The 24,385-nt window shown below is 48.4% G+C and overlaps 1 protein-coding gene across 3 annotated transcripts in view; it reads right to left on the bottom strand.

Moving 5' to 3' along the window:
- Positions 1 to 24,385, bottom strand: part of PPP1R16A (protein phosphatase 1 regulatory subunit 16A) — an 81,608-nt gene that overhangs the window by 37,209 nt on the left and 20,014 nt on the right. Inside the window, exon 2 of one of the 3 annotated variants that reach the window (XM_073329909.2) lies at positions 22,584 to 23,400. In XM_073329909.2, the coding sequence (XP_073186010.1) occupies positions 22,584 to 22,686 (103 nt within the window). In that variant the 5' untranslated portion in view covers positions 22,687 to 23,400. Of the gene's footprint in view, positions 1 to 21,373; positions 23,401 to 24,385 lie in introns of those variants that run through there. The other 2 variants (XM_073329908.2, XM_073329911.2) reach the window with 2 other exon arrangements.

Here is a 24,385-nt window from a genome sequence, read left to right as displayed (position 1 = left end):
GCCAAAAAAGAATTTGAAGAACAGCTTGCCAAAGACTCAAAAAGTAACAGCAAAAAAATGTTTAAGTACATCAGAAGCAGGAAGCCTGCTAAACAACCAGTGGGGCCAGTGGATGATCTAGATGCTAAAGGAGCACTCAAGGACAATAAGGCCATTGGGGAGAAACTAAATGAATTCTTTGCATCCATCTTCACAGCTGAGGATGTGAGGGAGATTCCCAAACCTGAGCCATGGTTTTTAGGTGACAAATCTGAGGAACTGTCCCAGATTGAGGTGTCTTTAGAGGAGGTTTTGGAACAAACTGATACACTAAACAGTAATAAGTCACCAGGACCAGAGCTCTGAAGGAACTCAAATGTGATATTGCAGGACTACTAACTAGTCTGTAACCTATCATTTAAATCAGCTTCTGTACCAAATGACTGGAGGATAGGTAATGTGACACCAATTTTTAAAAAGGGCTCCAGAGGTGATCCCGGTAATTACAGGCCGGTAAGCCGGACTTCAGTACCGGGCAAACTGATTGAAACTATAGTCAAGAACAAAATTGTCAGATACATAGATGTATGTAATTTGTTGGGGAAGAGTCAACATGGTGTTTGTAAAGGGAAATCATGCCTCACCAATGTTCTAGAATTCTTTGAGGACAACAAGCATATGGACGAGGGGGATATAGTGTACTTAGATTTTCAGATAAGTCCCAGGTAGACTGCAAGGAGCTACAAAAGGATCTCTCAAAACTGGGTGACTGGGCAACAAAATGGCAGATGAAATTCAGTGTTGATAAATGCAAAGTAATGCACATTGGAAAGCATAATCCCAACTATACATATAAAATGATGAGGTCTAAATTAGGTGTTTCCACTCAAGAAAGAAATCTTGGAGTCATTGTGGACAGTTCTCTGAAAACATCCACTCAATGTGCAGCGGCAGTCAAAAAAGTGAACAGAATATTAAGAATCATTAAGAAAAGGATAGATAAGACACAAAATATCATATTGCCTCTATATAAATCCATGATACGCCCACATCCTGAATACTGCGTGCAGATGTGGTCGCCCCATCTCAAAAAAGATATACTGGAATTGGAAAAGGTGCGGAAAATGGCAACAAAAATGATTAGGGGTATGGAACGGCTGCTATATGAGGAGAGATTAATAAGACTGGGACTTTTCAGCTTGGAAAAGCGATGACTAAGGGGGGATATGATAGAGGTCTATAAAATCATGACTGGTGTGGAGAAAGTAAATAAGTGTTATTTACTCCTTCTCATAACACAAGAACTAGGGGTCACCAAATGAAATTAATAGGTAGCAGGTTTAAAACAAACAAAAGGAAATATTTCTTCATACAACGCACAGTCAACTTGTGGAACTCCTTGCCAGAGGATGTTGTGAAGGCCAAGACTATAACAGGGTTCAAAAAAGAACTAAATACATTCATGGAGGATTGGTCCATCGATGGCTATTAGCCAGGATGGGCAGGGATGGTGCCCCTAGCCTCTGTTTGCCAGAAGCTGAGAATGGGCGACAAGGAATGGATCACTTGATGGTTACCTGTTCTGTTCATTCCCTCTGGAGCACCTGGCATTGGCCACTGTGGGAAGACAGGATACTGAGCTAGTTGGACCTTTGGTCTGACCCAGTATGGCTGTTTTATGTTCTATGTTCTTATCTATTACAAGAACTCATGGACTGCCTTTCAAGTACCTTCAGACATTTGCTCTCACCGTCAGCATCAAGAAATGGTTGTATTAAGACAGGGGGTTCCACAAGATCCTTCAATTACCTTAAATGCAAAACCAGCTAGAAGTAGTCCAAAAGTCATAGAATCATAGAATATCAGGGTTGGAAGGGACCTCAGGAGGTCATCTAGTCCAACCCCCTGCTCAAAAGCAGGACCCATCCCCAATAAAACCATCCCAGCCAAGGCTTTGTCAAGCCTGACCTTAAAAACTTCTAAGGAAGGAGATTCCACCACCTCCCTAGGCAACGCATTCCAGTGTTTCACCACCCTCCTAGTGAAAAAGTTTTTCCTAATATCCAACCTAAACCTCCCCCACTGCAACTTGAGACCATTACTCCTTGTCCTGTCCTCTTCCTCCACTGAGAATAGTCTAGAACCATCCTCTCTGGAACTACCTCTCAGGTAGTTGAAAGCAGCTATCAAATCCCCCCTCATTCTTCTCTTCCGCAGACTAAACAATCCCAGTTCCCTCAGCCTCTCCTCATAAGTCATGTGTTCCAGACCCCTAATCATTTTTGTTGCCCTTCGCTGGACTCTCTCCAATTTATCCATATCCTTCTTGTAGTGTGGGGCCCAAAACTGGACACAGTACTCCAGATGAGGCCTCATCAATGTGGAATAGAGGGGGACGATCACGTCCCTTGATCTGCTCGCTATGCCCCTACTTATACATCCCAAAATGCCATTGGCCTTCTTGGCAACAAGGGCACACTGTTGACTCATATCCAGCTTCTCGTCCACTGTCACCCCTAGGTCCTTTTCCACAGAACTGCTGCCTAGCCATTCGCTCCCTAGTCTGTAGCTGTGCATTGGGTTCTTCCGTCCTAAGTGCAGGACCCTGCACTTATCCTTATTGAACCTCATCAGATTTCTTTTGGCCCAATCCTCCAATTTGTCTAGGTCCCTCTGTATCCTATCCCTGCCCTCCAGCGTATCTACCACTCCTCCCAGTTTAGTATCATCCGCAAATTTGCTGAGAGTGCAATCCACACCATCCTCCAGATCATTTATGAAGATATTGAACAAAACCGGCCCCAGGACCGACCCCTGGGGCACTCCACTTGACACTGGCTGCCAACTAGACATGGAGCCATTGATCACTACCCGTTGAGCCCGACAATCTAGCCAACTTTCTACCCACCTTATAGTGCATTCATCCAGCCCATACTTCTTTAACTTGCTGACAAGAATACTGTGGGAGACCGTGTCAAAAGCTTTGCTAAAGTCAAGAAACAATACATCCACTGCTTTCCCTTCATCCACAGAACCAGTAATCTCATCATAGAAGGCGATTAGATTAGTCAGGCATGACCTTCCCTTGGTGAATCCATGCTGTCTGTTCCTGATCACTTTCCTCTCATGTAAGTGCTTCAGGATTGATTCTTTGAGGACCTGCTCCATGATTTTTCCGGGGACTGAAGTGAGGCTCACTGGCCTGTAGTTCCCAGGATCCTCCTTCTTCCCTTTTTTAAAGATTGGCACTACATTAGCCTTTTTCCAGTCATCCGCAACTTCCCCCGTTCGCCACGAGTTTTCAAAGATAATGGCCAATGGCTCTGCAATCACAGCCGCCAGTTCCTTTAGCACTCTCAGATGCAACTCGTCCGGCCCCATGGACTTGTGCACGTCCAGCTTTTCTAAATAGTCCCTAACCACCTCTTTCTCCACAGAGGGCTGGCCATCTATTCCCCATGTAGTGATGCACAGTGCAGCAGTCTGGGAGCTGACCTTGTTCATGAAGACAGAGGCAAAAAAAGCATTGAGTACATTAGCTTTTTCCACATCCTCTGTCACTAGGTTGCCTCCCTCATTCATTAAGGGGCCCACACTTTCCTTGGCTTTCTTCTTGTTGCCAACATACCTGAAGAAACCCTTCTTGTTACTCTTAACATCTCTCGCTAGCTGCAGCTCCAGGTGCGACTTGGCCCTCCTAATTTCATTCCTACATGCCTGAGCAATATTTTTATACTCTTCCCTGGTCATATGTCCAAACTTCCACTTCTTGTAAGCTTCTTTTTTATGCTTAAGATCCGCTAGGATTTCACCGTTAAGCCAAACTGGTCGCCTGCCATATTTACTATTCTTTCGACACATCGGGATGGTTTGTCCCTGTAACCGCAACAGGGATTCCTTGAAATACAGCCAGCTCTCCTGGACTCCTTTCCCCTTCATGTTAGTCCCCCAGAGGATCCTACCCATCCGTTCCCTGAGGGAGTCGAAGTCTGCTTTCCTGAAGTCCAGGGTCCGTATCCTGCTGCTTACCTTTCTTCCCTGTGTCAGGATCCTGAACTCAACCAACTCATGGTCACTGCCTCCCAGATTCCCATCCACTTTTGCTTCCCCCACTAATTCTTCCCAGTTTGTGAGCAGCAGGTCAAGAAAAGCTCCCCCCCTAGTTGGCTCCTCTAGCACTTGTACCAGGAAATTGTCCCCTGTGCCTTCCAAAAACTTCCTGGATTGTCTATGCACCGCTGTATTGTTCTCCCAGCAGATATCAGGAAAATTAAAGTCACCCATGAGAACCAGGGCATGCGATCTAGTAGCTTCCGCGAGCTGCTGAAAGAAAGCCTCATCCACCTCATCCCCCTGGTCCGGTGGTCTATAGCAGACTCCCACCACTACATTTAGGTCCAGCTATTTAGGTTCTACAGGGACCACCAACCTCTCACTGGATGACGAACTAAATGTTCACATTGGAAAGGCTGCCACCACCTTTAGCAGATTAACTAAAAGAGGACGGAATAACTCAAAGCTGACCATCAAGACCAAAATGCTAGTGTACCAAGCCTGCAGCCTTGGCACTCTCGTGTATGGCGGGGAAACATGGACAACTTATGCTCATTAGGAGAAAAGGTAGAACTGTTTCCACCTATGTTGTTTACACTGCATACTAAACACCAAATGGCAGGATAAAGTCACCAAGTCACCAGTGCAGAGGTTCTTCAAAGGGCAAATTTCTCAACTGTGACAGCCCTGCTCAAGCAAAGACAACTGTGACGGCTGGGCCATTTGAGTAGGTTGGAAGACGGACGCATACCCAAGGACATGCTATATGGGGAGCTCTCAGAGGGAACAAGAACAACAGGACGTCCCAAACTTCGCTATAAACACACATGCAAGCGAGATATGAAGGAATTTGGAATTGATCCTGACCAATGGGAAATCTTGGCAAGTGATCATAACAAGTGGCACCATCGTCTCCATCAGGGTATCAAAGACCATGACAGGAGCTGGCCCCTACAGCTTGAAGAGAAAAGAGCCCATAGGAAGCAAGCAGCTCCCAACCGAGATAGATACATTTGTAATTACTGCCAAAGATCATGCAAATCTCGGATTGGACTATTCAGTCACTTGCGACATTGCAAACCATCTACATCATAGGCTGCAATCCCCACCGTCCCTCGCAGACGAAAGGATACCAACTTGCTGAAAAGCTTGGTGAGGAAACCAGCAACCAAAGAGGTGGTAGCTGGATGTACTCAGCCCATGCTAAAGCTTGATCGGATCAGTAACTGTCTCTCAAACATGTGAGGAACACAAAAGCCACTCTTGATCAAAAGAAACGTCTTTCTTCCCAGTTCTTCCTTGACATTTGTGCTGCAGTGTCCCTCTTTATCCTTTAATCGACTAATATTTATTCTAGGAACATAGGAAATACATAAGAATGGCCATACAGGGTCAGACCAAAGGTCCATCTAGCCCAGTATCCTGTCTTCAGACAGTGGCCAGTGGCAGGTGCCCCGCGGGAATGAACAGAACAGGTAATCATCAAGTGATTCATTCCTTGTCGCCCATTCCCAGCTTCTGGCAAACAGAGGCTAGGGACACCACCCCTGCCCATCCTGGCTAATAGCCATTGATGGACCTACCCTCCATGAATTTATCTAGTTCTTTTTTGAATTGACATAGTATTGTCCACATAGTACAGTATTCTTGCCTCAAGCGGTGACCTACGGCAGATATTTCATAGGAAAGGAAAGTGAAAATCCTCATGATCTACCCAATTGTGCAATACTGGGGGGCCGGGTCTCTCCAGATCCCAGTTAGTGCTCATTTAACACTCCAGAGCAGGAGGCCTGATAAGCCTACTATCAGAGCTTTGAACAAGGCCGATAATTAGCTATTTTGTTGACAATTCATTGACACTCCTTTAGGACATTAGCAGTGCAAAGGTCGGAGATGGAACAGACACATTCAGTTATCATGCCTGTTCCCTGCCACCTAGTCAGAATCCCTCCAGAGCTCTGTCCAGTCCATTTCCAAGGCACGCCGAGAAGGAGCTCTCACCACCTCCCTTGGAAGAGCCTCTTCCTAGTGGGAAGCTTTTACTGACAGTCAGCCTACATTTGAGTTTCCTTCAGTTATTCCTGATTGTCCAGTGGCCCTTCCCCCATTAACCAGAACAGCTCCTCTCCTTCCATGGGATTTATAGCACTTCCCTGTCACCATCATTCCTCTCTGCATTCAGGTTCACACAAAGTCCCATCTCTTCTCCTTTAGTGTTTCTAAAGTCCGCTCAGCAGGGCACAACCTTCCTCATCTTGCACCCCCAGCAACCTCCCTCCTTAAGGCGACCACACTGTACCACTATTCATCTCTACAATGGTGCTGGTTACTCCCATTTCAGGCCTAATTAATCAAACCCAAAGAAAACACAACTGCGACATGACTGACCAGCACTCTTTGTAAATACAAGAGGACGCCAGCTAGCCATGCCCCGAGTATCTGAACCACCTTGAGCCACTAGCATCTCCTTTTCCAAGTACTCCCATTATCCAAATGGCTGTGGAGCTGCTCAAGCTGTTTGAATAATCAGGATGCTAAAGTGGTTTCCTCTTTCCTTGCTATTTTCTGCTACCTACCCCAACCCCTTATTACTGCTTCATCATGTGGGGTATTTTGTTTGCTTGGTTCTCTGTAGATCAAAAGATCCCAGGGTAGGACCCTTGTCTTCTTACTGGTCTGCAAAATACCAAACACACCAGTGCTGGTAGATAAATATTAACTAATCCTGATCTGGCAGTTGTGTGTCGCCTCGTAGTCAGGCACTACAGATTTCATACTTTAACCTGACCTCAGTGCTATCCTCATTATTGATTCCTATTCTATAAGGTTTATTTCCAATTACAGCTCTCTGATTGATACTCAGTTGTAATTAAAAAAGAATAGTTCCTTTACCAGGGCTGGCAGGGAAGGCCCAGGCAGAACTGCACTGACTTGGATAACTTATTTCCCTGTCCAGCTCTCCTCTGTTACAGAACCTACTTTTTTCCATTCAAGGGAGGAATGGGGGGTTTCAGTAGGCACCACGACAAGCATTATTGGCTCCCTAGGTGGAAGCCTCTAAGCTACAAGAATGAATATGCTAGGGAGTGAACTCCCCTCTCAGCCCCAAGGTGACTCCACCACATCAGGGAGGAGGCACACTGTACTGCCAATGTGGAAGAGGTTTGCCCTGCTGCGACCACTGGTGTAGGGAAGTCTTTGGTTTTCCACCAAGCGTGGAAACATCTGGCACAAACGTTAAAAGCAACTTGCCTAAAGCCATGCAGCATATCAATGGCAGAGCTGAAAAGAATCCAGAAGTGCTGGTTCAATCCAGAGCTAACTGCACTGTCCCTCCAGAGGTTTTGGGGGAGAATTTCTTTAAGGACAGGTAGGAGTGTCACAGCAGTAATCTATCTCATGACACACAGTCTGGTAAGGGCTGAGCCTTGGCTGCCAGTGGGGTTGGGAGAGCAATCCCATGAGAATGAGATCTCCTGTTCCCTACAAGAGAACACGTCTCCTTGCTGCTTTGTGAAGCTAACCCAGGGAGGGCCTGAGGGAATGGTCATGCCATGAGGTACAGGTCTCTCACACTTCAGTATCAACCACTGAGGGTGGAAACTGCAGCACTCCTCAGAACAGAAAGGGCCGACATTCAGCAATCATTGTATCAAGGAGGAAGCTAACGCCTGCCAGAAACTTACACAACGCAACAAAAAGAACCAAGAGAAAACAAGCAAAGAATCCTGCCTGTGGAAACAGTAAACACCCATTCCCAGTGTTTGCGTGCTGAGGGGAACCGGTAAATACTGACACAGCCTCCCACGGAGCTATTCTTTCAGGCTGAAAGATGTTAAGGGCTTTGCGGTGTCAGGGAGACAGCAGGTCAGACCTGGTGGAAACTGGGGATTTATAAAAAGGAGACCAAGTGAGTCGGGGGGGGAAAGGAAACGAAGAACCCAGCAAAAGTCCTGTCTGAAATAAGCCAGAACATACAGTATCGATATCTGCAGTCACAGTACTGTCTCAGGCTGTAAGCTTATTACACTGCACAAGATATTCAGGGTCAGGCCAGGTCAGCACATGTACAGGAGATCTTCAAGAGGAAAGGATTCCGGTAATTCAGTAGATAGCACTCCCCTCTCCCCGTCAATACTGAAGTAGTGCTCAGCCCAGCACTAGGGGGGCACTGTATGCTAGATGAGACATACGCAGGGCCAATGCTTGTGGTTAAAGATCCCATGGCTCAATGCTTGTGGTTAAAGATCCCATGGCCCTTTTCATAGAATATGCAAGTTGTGCTGTCCCTGGTGTCTTGGCCAAATTCCACAACTTAAGTGAGAAAAAAAATTGGGTTTGTGCCCTTTTTATATGGACAAAGCAGCACTGGTAGGTTTCTTCCCCAGAAGAGGCCACAAGGAGGGGGTGGGGATGGAGAAGAACCTGGTAGCTGGAGAATTACTGAAGTGATGCGATCAAAGGACCACGAGAGGAAAATGTGAACAGGGGAGGGGGAAAGGACTTTTGGTCAGACTGTTTACACCACCTACTGGAGCACAATGAGTCAAAAGCACTTGGGAGGAAGGAAGCCTTTGCCAGGGGTTCAACATTCCCATGGCTTCAAGCAAGGTTCACAGTGTGCATCCCTGGAGACCGAGTTCTCCCGCAAAACCAGGGGAGCAGAGTTGATATTTCTGGGTTTTAAAATTGAAGATTTTTTTTAAAGAAGCACAAGGCTAATTACCCGCCTTTGGCAGGTCTCCTGTCATTTGTGTTGGACAAATTATTGTTCCATGTCCTAGTCTGTAGTGCAGTGGTGCTGTGTGCTGTTAAAGCAGTGGCATTTGGTCCACACAGGTATGGCTGCATTTCAGTGCTGGCCGAAGTAATCCTTGTAGTATCATTTGTAGCACTTTAGGATCTATATAAATGCAAAGTACTTTTTTTTTTTTTTTTTAAAGCTGGTCTTCAATAGTTAAGGGATTGATTCCAGCTCCTGGGAATTTTGAGGTACTTCACCTCCATTTCTGTAATGAAGGCAAGAGAATTCTGCAGACTCCCTATCCTGGAGACCTGCACCATTTCAAGGTTAAATATTACAGCGTGACGAGCACTGCTTGGCCCTGATGCAGTTCAGTGTGTCCAATGTCAACTGGCATGGCACACACACACACAGCACTCCCCTCAAACCATTGCAGAGCCTTTGCACTCCAGAATCTAGCCTTCATTTCCTGCACAGCCGCTCAGAAAAGAGACATAGCAGCAGGTGTATGGCTGGCAGCAGAATGATGCGCACACTTTGTTTCTGTTATAAATTTATACACAGTAATAAATTAAGTTATTATTATAAAGTAATATGATCTTATCTTTTGTTTCCAGTGCTTTGGTTGGTACTTCGTGCTCCCGAGGCTTAAGTCCAATGAATGCTTACAGCTGGCTCCATCCTGGCTGAGGATCCACACACATGACTGCTCAGCAGAGCTGGCTGGAAGGGAGCTTGTGACATCACGAATGGCAGCACCCTCAGCCTCCCACAGCTGGGGAGCAGTCTGCTCCCCCACTCCATCCCAGATCTATGGCTGTGGGTTTCCTGGCCCCCAACGGCAGGAAGCCTGAACATGAATAACTTGTGATCTTTAGGAGAAACCACTGTGGGAAATCGCGCCACTCTAGTCATGATTTTGCACTGGGTATATTTTACAGAACTGTTTAGCAAAATCAAAAATTTAAAGGAGATTAAATATTTCTTCACTTCTATAAAAAATAAGAGACAACCCTGGCCTAATGGCCTCTGCATTCTCCAGTGTCCTAATCTGTATCACCTGATTTGAGCTCCTGCTGGGAAGTGTCACTACAAAAGCTGCTTCCATAAAATAGCAACAAGGATTACTGAGAACTGGCCCAAGCCTTCATTTTAAATATGCTCCAAAACAGGCTGATTTACTATAAGAGTTTTGCTGTAAGCCCACATCTCATCACCACCAAACACAGATTTTACATTAGAACGTCAGTTAGTATGAAAGTTTCATATTTGATATTTTTTTCTTAGAGATTTTTAGATAGAGTTAGATGTAGCTATTGTGCAAAGTTAAAATATTTTTAAAAACAGGAGATCTTAAAACAGAGTGAACAAAGCAAAGAAACACAGGGGGGCTTTTCCAGAAAGCAATAGCTGCAGAGAAGTGGCCCAAATGTGTTGAGGAAGTTGGTGCTAGATGAGCAGAAGGAGTGAGGGAAGAGAAGACGTAGAGAGATAAGGCACAGACAGAAGGGCTGTGAGATCAACTGAATCATGTCTCGGAAGTACATTAAAGTGAATGGTATGATCAGGTTAAAAATCATATTTAAAAATAAATGAGTCTCCCTCGTGTTACCAGCCAGAGATCATTGAGACAAACAATTATCATTTCTCATCATTGGTACTAGAGCAGCACCAGCAGACCCAACCAAAATAAGGGCCACACCGTTCTATGCACTGTGCAGAAGATATGTAATAATAAAGGCTACAGTTTTGTCACCAATAGTTTTAGTAAAAAGAACAGGAGGACTTGTGGCACCTAGAGACTAACAAATTTATTTGAGCGTAAGCTTTCGTGAGCTACAGCTCACTTCATAGTGAAAATCATGGACAGGTCATGGGCAATAAAGAAAAATTCACTAGCCGTGACCTGTCCATGACTTTTACTAAAAATATCTGTGACAAAATGGGGATCAGTGGATCCCCACACCACCTGCAGCGGAACAGCTGAGCAGCGGCTGGAAGCTGTGCGGCCATCACCGCCTGCAGCAGCTGGGGGCTGCGGGGAAACCCTGTCGCCTGCAGTTCTGGGGATCCTGTGCTGCCCACAGGGGCTGAGAGCTCGGGGGTTCCCCGCTGCCTGCAGTGGCTGGGAGCTGCAGGGATCTTCTGCCGCCCACAGCTCCGGGGGCCCCTAATGCCGACCACGGCCAGGAGCTCGGGGCTTCCCTCACTGCCCGCAGCTCCGTGGGCCCTTGCTGCCCACAGGGGTAACCCCTGCCACCCATGGGAGCTGCGGGGTTCCCCCACCACCCAAAGCACCAGGGCACCCACCACCCGTGGCAGCAGTGATCTTCAGGGGTTCCCCCGCTGCCTCTGGCAGCCTCCAGAGCTCCTGGCACCAGCAGGCGGTGGGGGACCCTGCAGTTCCCAACCACCGCAGGCTGAAGTCATGGAGGTCAGTGGAAGTCACGGATTCCGTAATAAGTGTAATAACTTAGTCATAAGTGACAGTCCCCACCCCAAAGAACTTACAAGCTAAACAGGCAAGACAGAAAAGGATGAGGGGGGGGGAGAAAAAAGTGAAAGCGACTTCCCCCAGATAGCACAGCAAGTCAGTCACGACAACAGAACGCAGGTTTCCTGAGTTCCAATCTAGTGCCTTATACATGGGACAATGATGCCTCTTTATGCTGTTTGTTTACTTCCAGCATGTCACCCATTTTGGATAATTGAAATGTACTACCCAGTTTCCCTTTCAGGGTTCGCATGCCCTAGAACACGGATGTAATGTTTGGGTTGCAAATGCAGCAGGGATACTTTTGACAAGAGGCTTTGCCTTGGTGGTTTCTGCGTTTTTTCAATTAAAAGGATCGTGGTAGCGTGGCTACTAGTCTCAGCTTTTGTAAAAGCTCATTTGTACCAAAACCTAAACTTGGGGGACAAATCTGATCTGACAGCAGGCCATGAAAACCCAGGGAGGATCATATTGAACTGGATTATGGAATTACTGTCATCCATTAGATTCTTCAATTCCGATCACAGCCTATTTTAGATTCTTTCATTTCCAAAATTGGTACTGAATGGACCATACGGATGGAAACAAAAATGCCAGATACAGTGCACATTTATTGTCTATCGCATATATTCTTAAATATACAGTGCAAGAATATGTACAGTATGCGCCAGTACTGTTTCTGCACTTTTGTTTTAAATATTGTTTTAGTTTTCTACACACAGGGCTTTAGTTTCGATGCTATTTTGAAGAGGTCATTCGTTACTGTAAGGAAAGGATCGAACTTCACTCAGCAGGTGGAAGAGGGAACATTATGATGCCATGAAAGATTCGCAACAAGGCCAGAGGGAGTTGGGTGCCAAACTTTCCGACCACGTCTACATTAGGAAGGGCTTGCTGGCATAGCTGTCGTGGCAAATCCTCCTACAGCGGAGAGACAGCTGATACCAGAAAGAGTTCTTCTGCCAGCATAGCTTATACCAGTTCCCCAAGCAAAATAAGGTATACTGGGGAAAGGGCCTTTTCAACAGGATAAATACTTCTACACTAGGACTAGCCTACCTTGCTATGCTACCAAGCAAAACTTTTAAGTGCAGATGACCAGGCCGCACTGACTTTCAAGAACTTAAAATCTAAGCCAGATGCTCTCAAAGTGCCGAGTTACATAGTCATGGAGTTGTCGAGTCACTACAGCCCTGGACGAGATAAACGGGGCAGGTGACACCTCTCAGAGTTATTGTTCCAGACTCTGCAGCCACAGGCAGATGACATTACTTCAAGTTTACACTTGGGTCATATTTTTTCCATAACCCTCAGGAGTGGACAATTTTTTTAAATGACTCGTCAGAGTCTGGAGCACAATTCTACTGCACCAGGGTGAATTCCACAACAAATCCAGTGACCATGGAATTGCAGATTACACAGGGCCCTGCACAGAGCTACCGTGACTACTAAATAAGTATGAACCCTTGTGATGTATAAATATAAACCATGGTTAAAGACGACCACATCTCCTATTTCCTTTTTATTATTTGTATTAGGTAGTCTGGGTCCCACTGTGGTAGGCTCTGTACAGACATATAGACAAAAATGATCCCTGCCCCAAAAGCTGACAATCTAGAGACAAAACGCAACTGGTGGGTGAAACAAGCCAGCAAGGAGGCAGGATGAAGTTACAATTATACAAACTTGTGCACCAGCTGTAAGTATTTTGTGTGCATAGTTTTGAGTAGCAGCAGTAGTCTCCACTCAGCTGCCTAGAACTGCTTACAAGCTCATTCTAAAGCAAGCGTGCAGAGAGGGCCTTCGGCCATTAGAAACCCACACAAATAGGCCGTAAGGCAGCACATGTCTGTCTCTAGCGTTCTCCCCCTCTCCTCCACAAATCAGCTTCAGGCTGGGTTTCGAATTTCCTCCTTCAGACCCTTTTGTTTCTGCCTCTTCTCCACCTGATCCTCGGCCTACGTTTCTAGCTCCCCTTTTGATCCCACTCTCCCCACATTCTTAGGGTGACAAAGAAAGAAGGTTGATGCACTTCCAAGGTCCTCCCTATTTTCTCCATTTACCCCATCCAGGCCCCGCAAGCGAGTCCCCTCCCTCAGAGAGGATGGATGGATTTAGCTACTGTTGCAGTTCTGTCAGAGAGACAGAGGAAGTCCTAAACAGGACATAAGAGGTAAGTATCCTTCCCGTAGGGGCAGAGTGCTTTACCAGGCCTTGCCAGCACAGGAAGTGAGGGACCCAGCTCAGTCCACAAGATCTGCCACTAGACTCTTCTGCTTGGGTGCCCTGGGCCCACTCTCCCTCAGCTCTTCACTCCCCCTTCTGTTAGTCACCACTTATTCCCCATCTCCTCTCTGTCCCAAGTATAAAGCCCATAAAGGAATTTTCCTTTAAAGGATTTTACACCCAGGACAACATAAGAAATTACTGGGAGTATTAACAGCCACCAAGGCTTTATCAACACACACATTCACCAGGCTAGGCTGCTCTGAGAGACACCTTCATTCCAGTCTGTCCTACAAACATGTTTCCTCATGGTCCACAAAAAGTGAGATAATTTTTTTTTTTAAAATAAATTGTGATTACTATATCGTCCCTCTCTCCGGATTTCCCAGTAGGCCCCATCCTTTGAATCTCTCACATTGGGCTCTCAGAGGCAAGGACTGGCTATTTTTGGATCTTGCACAGCAGTGACCATATTGTGAATGCTAAACAAATAATCACCAGATCAAACCCTATACATCTTGCCCATCACTCCAACATCCTCCTCAAATGCCCATCAGAGCAAATGAGTCAACAGTGTGCCCTTGTTGCCAAGAAGGCCAATGGCATTTTGGGATGTATATGTAGGGGCATTGCCAGCAGATCGAGGGACGTGATCGTTCCCCTCTATTCGACATTGGTGAGGCCTCATCTGGAGTACTGTGTCCAGTTTTGGGCCCCTCACTACAAGAAGTATGTGGAAAAATTGGTAAGAGTCCAGCGGAGGGCAACAAAAATGATTAGGGGACTGGAACACATGACTTATGAGGAGAGGCTGAGGGAACTGGGATTGTTTAGTCTACGGAAGAGAAGAATGAGGGGGGATTTGATAGCTGCTTTCAACTCCCTGAAAGGGGGTTCCAAAGATGATGGATCTAGACTGTTTTCAGTGGTAGCTGATGACAGAACAAGGAGTAATGGTCTCAAGTTGCAGTGGGGGAGGTTTAGGTTGGATATTAGGAAAAACTTTTTCACTAGGAGAGTGGTGAAACACTGGAATGCATTACCTAGGGAGGTGGTGGAATCTCCTTCCTTAGATATTTTTAAGGTCAGGCTTGACAAAGCCCTGGCTGGGATGATTTAGTTGGAGATTGGTCCTGCTTTGAGCAGGGGGTTGGACTAGATGATCTCCTGAGGTCCCTTCCAACCCTGATATTCTATGATTCTATGAAATGAGCTTTATACAGTGTTAACAAACCCGGGCTATATGGGTCCCAAGCAGGAGTCAAGTCCCTTCTGCGGAACGTCTTGCCAGTCCCCTCCCATCTAAACTGGTTATATCATGCAGGGAGAGAGGTTGCCATTCAGGTCAATGCATCCCAAACCGCTTAGGGCATTCACAGCTTAACACAGCACTTTGATCTCCACTTGGAGGCTTACCAGCACCTAGGACTGAGTCCAGGGCACAATATGATAAGCAAAGCACCACATTCTACAATAGTTTCAGTTTCTGAACAACATCATACAATGCCATTACAGCAATCTAATCAAGGTGACAAGTGCTTGCATAACTGAAGCAAAGCCCATACTGGAAAGGACAAGGTGCACTCTTGTAGCGAAGCAGAGATGGAAAGTTTGCACAGCGATCGATGCATCAGCGGTTGATTTAGCGGGTTTAGTGAAGACCCGCTAAATCGACCGCAGATCGCTCTCCTGTCAACTCCTGTACTCCACCGGATCGAGAAGAGTAAGGGGAGTCAACGGAAGAACGTATCCCATTGACATCGCGCAGTGTGGACCCCGCGGTGAGTAGATCTAAGCTACATTGATTTGAGTTACACTATTCACATAACTCAAATTGCGTAGCTTAGATCGAATTTCCCCTGTAGTGTAGACAAGGCCTAAGAGTAATGTAGGACCTCACACCACCTAGGGAATTTTGTCACTGACTTCAGCAAGGCCAGAATTTCACTCCCAGATTGCAAAATTCTGAGCAACATCACAGCAACAAAATGATGGTCTCACACTCCATCAAACAGGGACACCAACATAATTTGGACTGAGCCTCAGCCAAGCTCCAACTCATAGAGATACTGGGCCAGGTCAGTGGTGATGAAACAGAGCTAGATGCCAGCATATTGCCTAGACCCCTCCTTACCTTCCCAATGGCCTGATATATATCAGGAACAGGAGAGGATAAAATAGGCCCTTAAGATAACCTCCAGAGAGGGTTCTTAGGTGCAGAGGAACAATTACCAAACACTATCCTGCGGCAACCACAGACAGATAATAGAACTGAGGAGGGGCATACGGAGCCTTTCCTCTCAAACAGGGCTCAGGTCAGTAATGGGCAAGAGCTGTTGCCCAGTCAGGTGGCAATTTAGTGGCCTGGGTAAAATGACTTGGTGGATCTCAGTCCAGTCCTGGGGGCAGAGAGGCAAAGGTCTGAGCAGGCCACGGACACAGGGTTGCCAAATTTGGTTGGACGTATTCCTGGAGGTTTCATCACATGGCATCATCTTTAATTTTAAGATTAATCTTTAATTCCTGGGGTCTCCAGGACAGTCCTGGATGGTTGGCAACCCTACACAGAGACCAAGCCACTAGAGGGGTCAGCTCTCCAGCTGGCAGGGCGATGTAGGGAAGCTACACCTATTATATGGACAGAGAGCATCAGCCTCCAGGCTGACTGAGCCAGCAGTTTTCCTCCATGTGAAATTTAATGCAAAAAGCCACAAAGCCCCTTTTCTGTTCCTTCACTAGAGCCCGTAACCGAGTCCTGAAGAGATTCAGCTGGTTAACATCATTTCTATTTTTAGCCAGTCTGCCTTTTCATTTGAGGACCATACTGTGTCATTATCTAGTCAGGCCAGAGGGAGGGGGAGGGGCAGACAGGGCATCCCCTCTTTCACTTGGAATCTGTGCTGGGAGAGGAGGGGGGGAAAAGAGGCCGTTGTAAATTGCTTAATCCAAATGGAAAGTAAGAGCATTAAGAGGGAATCCATTTGTCCACTTGTCAATAACAAGTAGAAGAGAATTCCTGACAAGCACGGTGAGATGGCTACGCCATCCATTTCCTGTTTCCAGCCCTCGTAGTTGCAAAGGGAACCTCCCAAATCTGACCTGATGCAGTGTCGTCTTTCTGAGTCTGCAAACAGCTGCAGGGCCTCCGATGCTGCTCAGATCTTTCCCAAGCACAGAGAGAATTAAGAAATTAACATGAGGCAGAATCCTTTGGGCAGCAGTGAAAGTGACAAAGACTCACAGCACATTCACTCTGCTGTTGCTTGAATAATCAATGAACAGTAGTAAAAGCAGGAACTGAGGAGGACCCAGTGGTGAGCTGGAGCCGGTTCACACCGGTTCTCGTGAACCGGTTGTTAAATTTTGAAGCTGGTTTAGAACCGGTTGTTAAAGGGGTGGGCAAACTCCAGCCTGTCCAGCCCACCTGAGCTCTCAGCTATGGAGGCTCCCCGAGAATCCCTTTTTAATTTTTACTCAGTCAGCGGCCCAGGTCTTCGGCAGCACTTCGGCAGCCGTCAGTGCTGCCGAAGACCCAGAGCGAGTGAAGGACCTGCGGCCGAAGTGCCGCCGAAGACCCGGAGTGACTGAAGGAACTGGTTCTTCAGCTTTTGCCAGCTCACCACTGGGAGGACCCCTCTGTCAACCCCAGAATTAAAGGAGGCTGGGAGAGGAATATGGTAGGTAGCGAAGAGGCAACTCCCAGCAAACCACCTCCAGCCATGAGGGGAAGAGGGAAAGGGTAAGCTCCTTCACTCTTTCAAAAGCCAGAAATGGGCAAGGGGAACGCTTACTAATGAACAGAAGCCTGCTAGCCAGAGGCTGATACAAGAGACAGAGGAGGGTCCCAGGAGCTGCTCCCTTCATCATTCTCAGCAGCTGGGGTGACAGGCTTCTTAGCAGGGCATTGCCTCAGGATTTGATGGGTTGGGACACTCCTTTCACAGCTGTTGCTAAATGAAGGCTGTATGTTTCTAGTCATGTGATTCACCAATCTCATCTGTACAGCTGAATAATTTACATAGCCACTAAGGGAAAGGACCTGTCACCTGTGACAAATTGCACCCCGGATTAATCCTCAGGCTACAGGTGTCTAATAAACCCTCCATTAGGCAAGCAGTTTGTACATTTTTGTATTCACTGATGATAAAGATACATAGTTAATTATAGGTCACTGTTAAGTCAATACTCCTTTTAACACCATTAGCTCATCTTCAACTGACAACTTAATGTCCAGCAGAGAATAAAAAAGCAATGTAATCATTGTAGTTTGCTATTCATTTTCTCATGTCATTTCCCTAATGCTGAATAGACTCTCAATACTGTATAGAGCTCAAGTAGCTGCCCATTATCTAATGGCTCCATTACCCACAAGAGCCATCAAGATTTTGTTAGAACTCTAGTCAAAAAGTTCTCAGGAAACTAAAATCAACTCGAACTGTGGGATTCTACAGAAATTAGTTTTAAAAAAGGCAAATCAAAGTATGTGATTTACAGAATGTAATTCTGGTGTGTCTGTGGCAGCAGCTGAAAACAGCTCCTTGACCCATTTTCTCTTTCTAAACCAGGGGTCGGCAACCTTTCAGAAGCGGTGAGCCGAGTCTTCATTTATTCCCTTTCATTTAAGGTTTCACGTGCCAGTCATACATTTTAACGTTTTAGAAGGTCTCTCTCTGTAAATCTATATACTATAGAACTAAACTGTTCTCGTATGTAAAGTAAACAAGGTTTTCAAAATGTTTAAGAAGCTTCATTTAAAATTAAATTAAAATGCTGATCTTACACGGCCAGCCCACTCAGCCCGCTGCCGGCCTGGGGTTCCGTTCACCTAGGCCGGCAGCGGGCTCAGCGGGGCCGGCGGCCGGGACCCCGGCTGGCAAGAGGCCGGCAGCCAGAACCCCAGACCGGCAGTGGGCTGAGCGGGGCCAGCGGCCAGTACCCTGGCTGGCAATGGGCCGGCAGCCAGAACCCCAGACCCCGTCCACCAGCTCCTGCCAGGCAGGTCCCGGCCGCTGGCCCCGCTCAGCCCGCTGCTGGTCTGGGATCCTGGCCCTGCCCACACAGAGTGGGTACCTACCTTCTCCCTGGTTCTAGCCCATTCTCTTCCTCTCTCTCTGCACTGAGCTGAGGGTGGGAGTGCACCGAGCACAGGGCTGGGGGTGAAGGAGCAGGCTGGAGGTTGGGGTGTAGGGTCTGGCCAGGAGCTAGAATGAGGGAGGGGACTCAGGGTTCGGGCAGGAGGTTTGGGTGTGGAGTGCTTACCTGGGCAGCTCCCATTTGGTGCGAGGGGTGCAGGTGGGAATGTATGTGTGTGCGCGCAGGAGCTCCCGTTTAGTGCTGAATGTGGGGGGTGCAAGAGCCAGGGCATGGGGTGTGGGAGGGCTGGGGGTGTGTGAGGAGGGTGCAGGAGTCACGGCAGAGGGCTGGGGGCATGTGTGGGGGTGCTGGAGTCAGGGCTGGGGTCGTGGGGGGGTGCAGGGGTCAGGGCAGAGGACTGGGGTGTGTGGGCTAGGGTCGTGGGGGTGCTCCCAGCCCCCTGCCCAGAGCGGCTCATGGCAGGGGGCTGGAGGGGATATGCCCTGATTCCACCTCCCTTCCCCACGGCCCCGGCCCCATTTCTTCTCTGACTCTGCCTCCTCCCTGGAGCAGCGAGCAGAGCATGCTTCTCCCCCTCTTCTCAAGGGCCATCAGCTGATCAGCAGCAGGGAGGGAGAGGAGGAGGGGGAGGAGCCCAGCACGCTGGGGGAAGAGGCAGGGGAAGGGGGAGCTTGCCTGCCCTGCAGCAGCAGCCAGCAGGACCAAGCTTCTTCACCCTGCCCCCGTGGTGCCGGAGGGACGGAGAAGAGCGGGCCAGGGCGAGCAGGATTTTTAATGGCACACTGCTGCTTGCCAGGGTCCCGGCCTGGGTTCGGCAGCGGGCTGAGCGGAGCCGGCGGCTGGGACCCGGCAGGCAGCAGCGTGCCATTAAAAATTGGCTCATGTGCCATCTTTGCCATGCGTGCCATAGGTTGCCAACCCCTGTTCTAAACCCTCAACCGCTGGGCTTCTCTCTCACCAGGCCCATGTTAAATATTGTTAAGACTTGCAACACTACCTGCCTTTTAACTGTGATCACCCAAATGCAAGAAACAGAGATGAGCTTTGCCTCATTAAATCCAGCTGCTTCCTGGCACCAAACCTCCTTGGTAGGTCAAATTCTATAGCTCCTTGTGCCCTTTGCACAATTCCGTATATGGAAGAGACACTAGAGGGGAAAATCCTGCAGAAGGGGGTGGAGCCGATTTGACTTAATAAATCAGAGAAGTTAGAGACTGAAGAGACCTATGACCTCTTCCCCATCCCCCCCGCCCTTTGCCCCCTTCTCTGCAACTTCTCCCAGTCATGTCTCTCCTTTGGTGCATCAAGGCTATAAATTGAATGTCGAAAAAATCACAGGCAAATTTCAGCTTGTGGCCGGTGACACAGGTTCTTCACAGTACCAGGAAACAAAGCCGGGGTCTCCCCAGCTCTCCTCTGGACCTGACTTTTCCCTTGGAGGCTGTGCACCGCCGACTGACACCCACGACGGATTTTAGCTCTGTTTTGCAGACTGCAGGACACCGTATGAGAAAAGGGAGCCTCAGGGGACCAACAACTTGGGGCAAGGATTTGCGGCAACAAAGTGCAGTCCCCTCAGAAGTGATGTTGGGCAGCTACGCATTTGGTACAGTGACTCCTGTTGAGAATGGAGACCACGCTCCTCTGCCATTCCTTTCTAGTGCCTCCTGCTAGCCAGAACTGGCATTGCAGTAGCTGTGCAGGTGTTTCGTTGTTCTGGATTTGCCACCATTTTAAAACAAAATGGTAAAGGAGCCTGAGGTAAACCCAGAAGAGCTAGAAATACTGGAGGGGGTAAGAGGGACCGGTGACATCGTGTGCTTTTTGGTGTAGCCACTTTTCCCCCAATGCCATTCAGATGGGCCAAAGGCACCCAGGCCCATTCCTCACAGGCCCTCTGCTCTCACGGAGCTCGATGGCAGTCGAGGGCACGCAGTGAGTCATAGGACAGCAGTGATTTCACACAAGGGATTAGTGTAAACAGAACAACGTGTTCTGTAGGTACACTGAAAGCAGACTGCTGTCAGAGAACCAGCGCCTTTCAGCACACTCACCGTCATTTCTTTATCGATTGTGTTATATAAATAACGTCTGATGGTGTCCAAATGCCACCTTTCCAGAGGGGCAAGAGGTCTGCACATCCTGGGTTGTTTGCCTCCCTTCCCCACCCCCCAAGAAGAATGACCCTATCCCACAAGGTGGGGAAGGGTGAATGTGGCCCCACAGCAGATCGTGGGTGCCCAGAACCAGTCGTGTTATCAAAGACAATAAGCATACAGGGATGGGCAGCGTTATCTACATCCTCTATGGAAGGGGGAAATGGGATTCCCCTGCAACAAGAGAAGGTGACCCGCTACCAGTGCCCGAACTCGTCAGGGCCCTACGCTATGTAAATAGTCTTCACCCTTCAAATAAAATGACTCAGCTCTTCCTCCAGTGGAAAGAAGCCCACATCAAAAGATCACTCCACAATGGGACCTTTCTTGCTTAGGAGTGAGTTGATATTTACAGCCCCTAGGTCTGAGCAGAGGCAGTGATGCAGCTGCTCACCACACACAACCTACAGAGTTCAACCCAAGAGGCCTTCAGATTCCATTGCGGCATTTCTGAACAACAATTTCTGCTTGAAGATATTTTTAAAAATTAAGCCTCCCAAGTCTTATGGGGGCACCTGCAATCCCCCGCCACCATCCTGCACCCCTCACGCATAGTGCCAATGCCCCACCCTACAGCCCGCACCCCCATCTCTTACACTCAGTCTGGGGGTACCTGGCCCTTCCTACCTTCCTCCACATCATTGCGAGATGCTGCCTCCAGCAGCTTGATGCTCTCCGGAAACAGCACTCGCTTCTCCTTGCTGCTGTTCTTTCTCCTCTTTTCTGCTCTCGTCTTCTTGCTCTGGGCCTCCTTTTCAAACTGTGCCCATTTCTTCAACTGCTGCGTCCGGCGCTTCTGTGCATGCTTCAGCCGCTCCTGGGTGCTCATCCTGGCCACTGCTGGCATCTCCGCCAGCAGCTCCAGGTGCTCCGCCATGGCTGCTGCAGGGAAGGGAATACAGACTGCTCTTCTTCGACGTCTCGGTTCCAGACACAGGAGCCCCAAGGCGCTGGGAAGAAAGCCCAGGCGTGTATAGAAGAGAGGCGTGAGGATCCCTGCCTCCAGAGGGCATCACCTGCACCACCTCAAACGGTCTGTCACCAGGCCACAGCCTCAGAGAACATGAATGGTGCAAACTTGTCTTATACCTGGATCCTGGCTGCTTTCTGGGGCTCTGCCACCCCTTCTGGAGATAGAGGGTTCTGCTCCATAACCACCCCTCTTCTCTGGGTTTCTCCCCGAGTGGTTTGATGGTCTTCCCAGGCCTCAAACACTGGGGGTCTTTCCCATGAATTGGGAGTCAGCAATTTTTCCAGAAAAACTCCCACCATGCAAACCAGCTAATAAGTAAAGTGCATTGTACCGTGGGTGAGAGAGGCTCCCGCTCCTATGCCCTCAGCCCAGCAAACGGCCACACAGGGACCGTGTGAGCAGCAGCAACAGAATCGTCGTTCATTGGGCTTAGAACCTTTGCAGCCTCTTTCCACCCACACACGGTTTCATAGGAGGCCCAAAGATACCCGTACAATGCTCTCTCGGCTCTGCCTGCGTGGTTTCAAAGGTAAAGGCAGACAATTAAATTAAGAGCCCCGGAGTATAGCCATCCAGATAGCCACCTTAAAGGTCTGAGTTAGCCAATCAGCTCTGTGTCCACACTGCTTTTTGGGAGAAGACAGAAGCCTTGGGAGGTTAAGTCGGGAAATCTGTCTGTCCCCCAGAGCAGCACTACTGTTCAGTCCTGTATTAAGTCAGTGGGGTGTGACCCCACCTGAGCCTTTACACCCCAGCAATTCATAGTACAGAGGAAGGCTGGACGGCTTCTCAGGCACACTCACAGTGGGAATTATTACGAAGTTATTTTGTCTGTCACCGAGTCCATGCTCAGAAACTAATTACCTGGATAACGTCCTCCCTTTTGCCTCCTGTGTTCATGAATCCAGGGCCGTGGGGGGCCAGTAAGGGGATAATTTACTGATGACTTAGTTTCAGCTGTCCTCATTCCAAGCAGCAATCTCTAAACTGGGCTCCTCCCAGTACCGGGAACCAACAGGTTGTTCCAGAAAGCTGTCTATGGCTGTTGTGTCCTCCCCACAGAGATCGTTCAAAGCTGCCCAACGGAAGAGATAAACACCAGTGAATATTTAGTGCCCATTACCACCAGAAACCAGCAGCCCCGAAGGACCGAGATCAAATATCAAGCAGAAGAAATGGGAGGAAAAGGCAGATCCACACGCCATCTGTGTCACCGTATCCACGGCACTGTACAATCCTGTCACAGCGGTTGCAGGGAGAAATCCCTTCTGCATTCCTTTCTTCCATGTGGTCTCTGGTCTTTGCCACTTACATTCTTCCAGGTGCTCGGTGAACTTTGAGAACATGGATGCTCATTGTCAGAGGGAGAGTCCCTCACTCCACATCCCCTGGTGCTCTGCAAGTTAACTGCTTCCCTTGGAACTGCTTGAAAGCCCTCCAAGAGGAAGCGGTGTGTTTGCACTTCCCCTCCCCGGGGTGGACACAAAGGAGAGCTGCACAGGAGCTGGATCTCTAAACCTCGGCTTGCATCCTGGCAGTCAGTGCAAGTGCTCAGGCGGCCTCCCTGGACTAGCTGGCAACTCCTCCCTCCCTACAGTCAGTCACAGTGACACTTGAAAGCTGGGCTGAGCTTCCTGCTATCCTCCGTCAAGCACGCCTGGAGCATGGAGCTTCAGGAGTCCTGCAAAGAAAAGAACAAGGGGAAAAAAATGGGGGGGGGAGGAGTGTTAGGGCTCTGCTGAGGGGAGAGAGCCTGCCCCTCCCTACAAGACCCTGACCCCCCTCTGCACCCCACCCGATGCTGTTTTTGCCCTCTGTTAATCCAGGATTAACCTACAATCAAAGTTTAAGCAAATTACCCAGAGCTTTGCCAATAGCCATTGAAAGCTTCTTTCTCCCTCACTGAAGCTGCCCGCATAGGCCAACCCTCCAGAGCACACCTTCCTGCCAGCAGCATTCCGACAGACCTGCCAAGGCTTGGAAACTCGCAGCCTCCCCTGCAATCCAGGGTGTTGCTCGGGTAAACTGGCATTCAGAGCACCAAGAGGAAGAAAATAAAAGCTTCCTCTAGGAACACAGTTGCACTGAGTTAGCGGATTACAGAGGCGTCTGACCCCCAAAGGGTGAGCAAGAGACAAGGCCGCTCCATCTCCCAAGCACTTGATTTCATTGTCTCAGACTTTATTTGAAGAACATTCTGCAGTTCAAAGCAGTAACCGTAGCCACCCCACCAGGAAAGCTCCTGTGTAACAGACTAGCATGGAAACAAACCCTTTCCTTCACCTTGAAGGGTCACTAGTCCCTGCCAACGAGGGACAGATTATTTACTTACCTGAGGACATGAAGTTTCCAGAATTGGCCAAAGCATCTTATTATTGAATCAGAGAAGGGAAGGGAAACTTACTAGGTCTTAAGAGTATCTCTGGGGCCAGTGCAGGACTGCTCCCCAGCTCTCTTAGCACTCCCAGTCTAGCTGTGACCAGCACCACACACTTTTCCCTTCAGAGAGCCCAAAACACTCCTAGTCCCTTGGGGGAGGGACTGCCTCTTTGTTCTCTATTTGTACAGCCCCTAGCACAATGAGGGCCTGATCCATGACTGAGGCTCCTTGATGGGGCTCCACGGTAATACACATAATAATGCAAGGTGGGTCAGAATTATTATCC

Source organism: Lepidochelys kempii, chromosome 2 (genome assembly GCF_965140285.1).
Source record: "Lepidochelys kempii isolate rLepKem1 chromosome 2, rLepKem1.hap1, whole genome shotgun sequence".
NCBI classification, from domain to species: domain Eukaryota; kingdom Metazoa; phylum Chordata; order Testudines; family Cheloniidae; genus Lepidochelys; species Lepidochelys kempii.
This window is presented reverse-complemented; position numbering and strand designations above follow the sequence as displayed.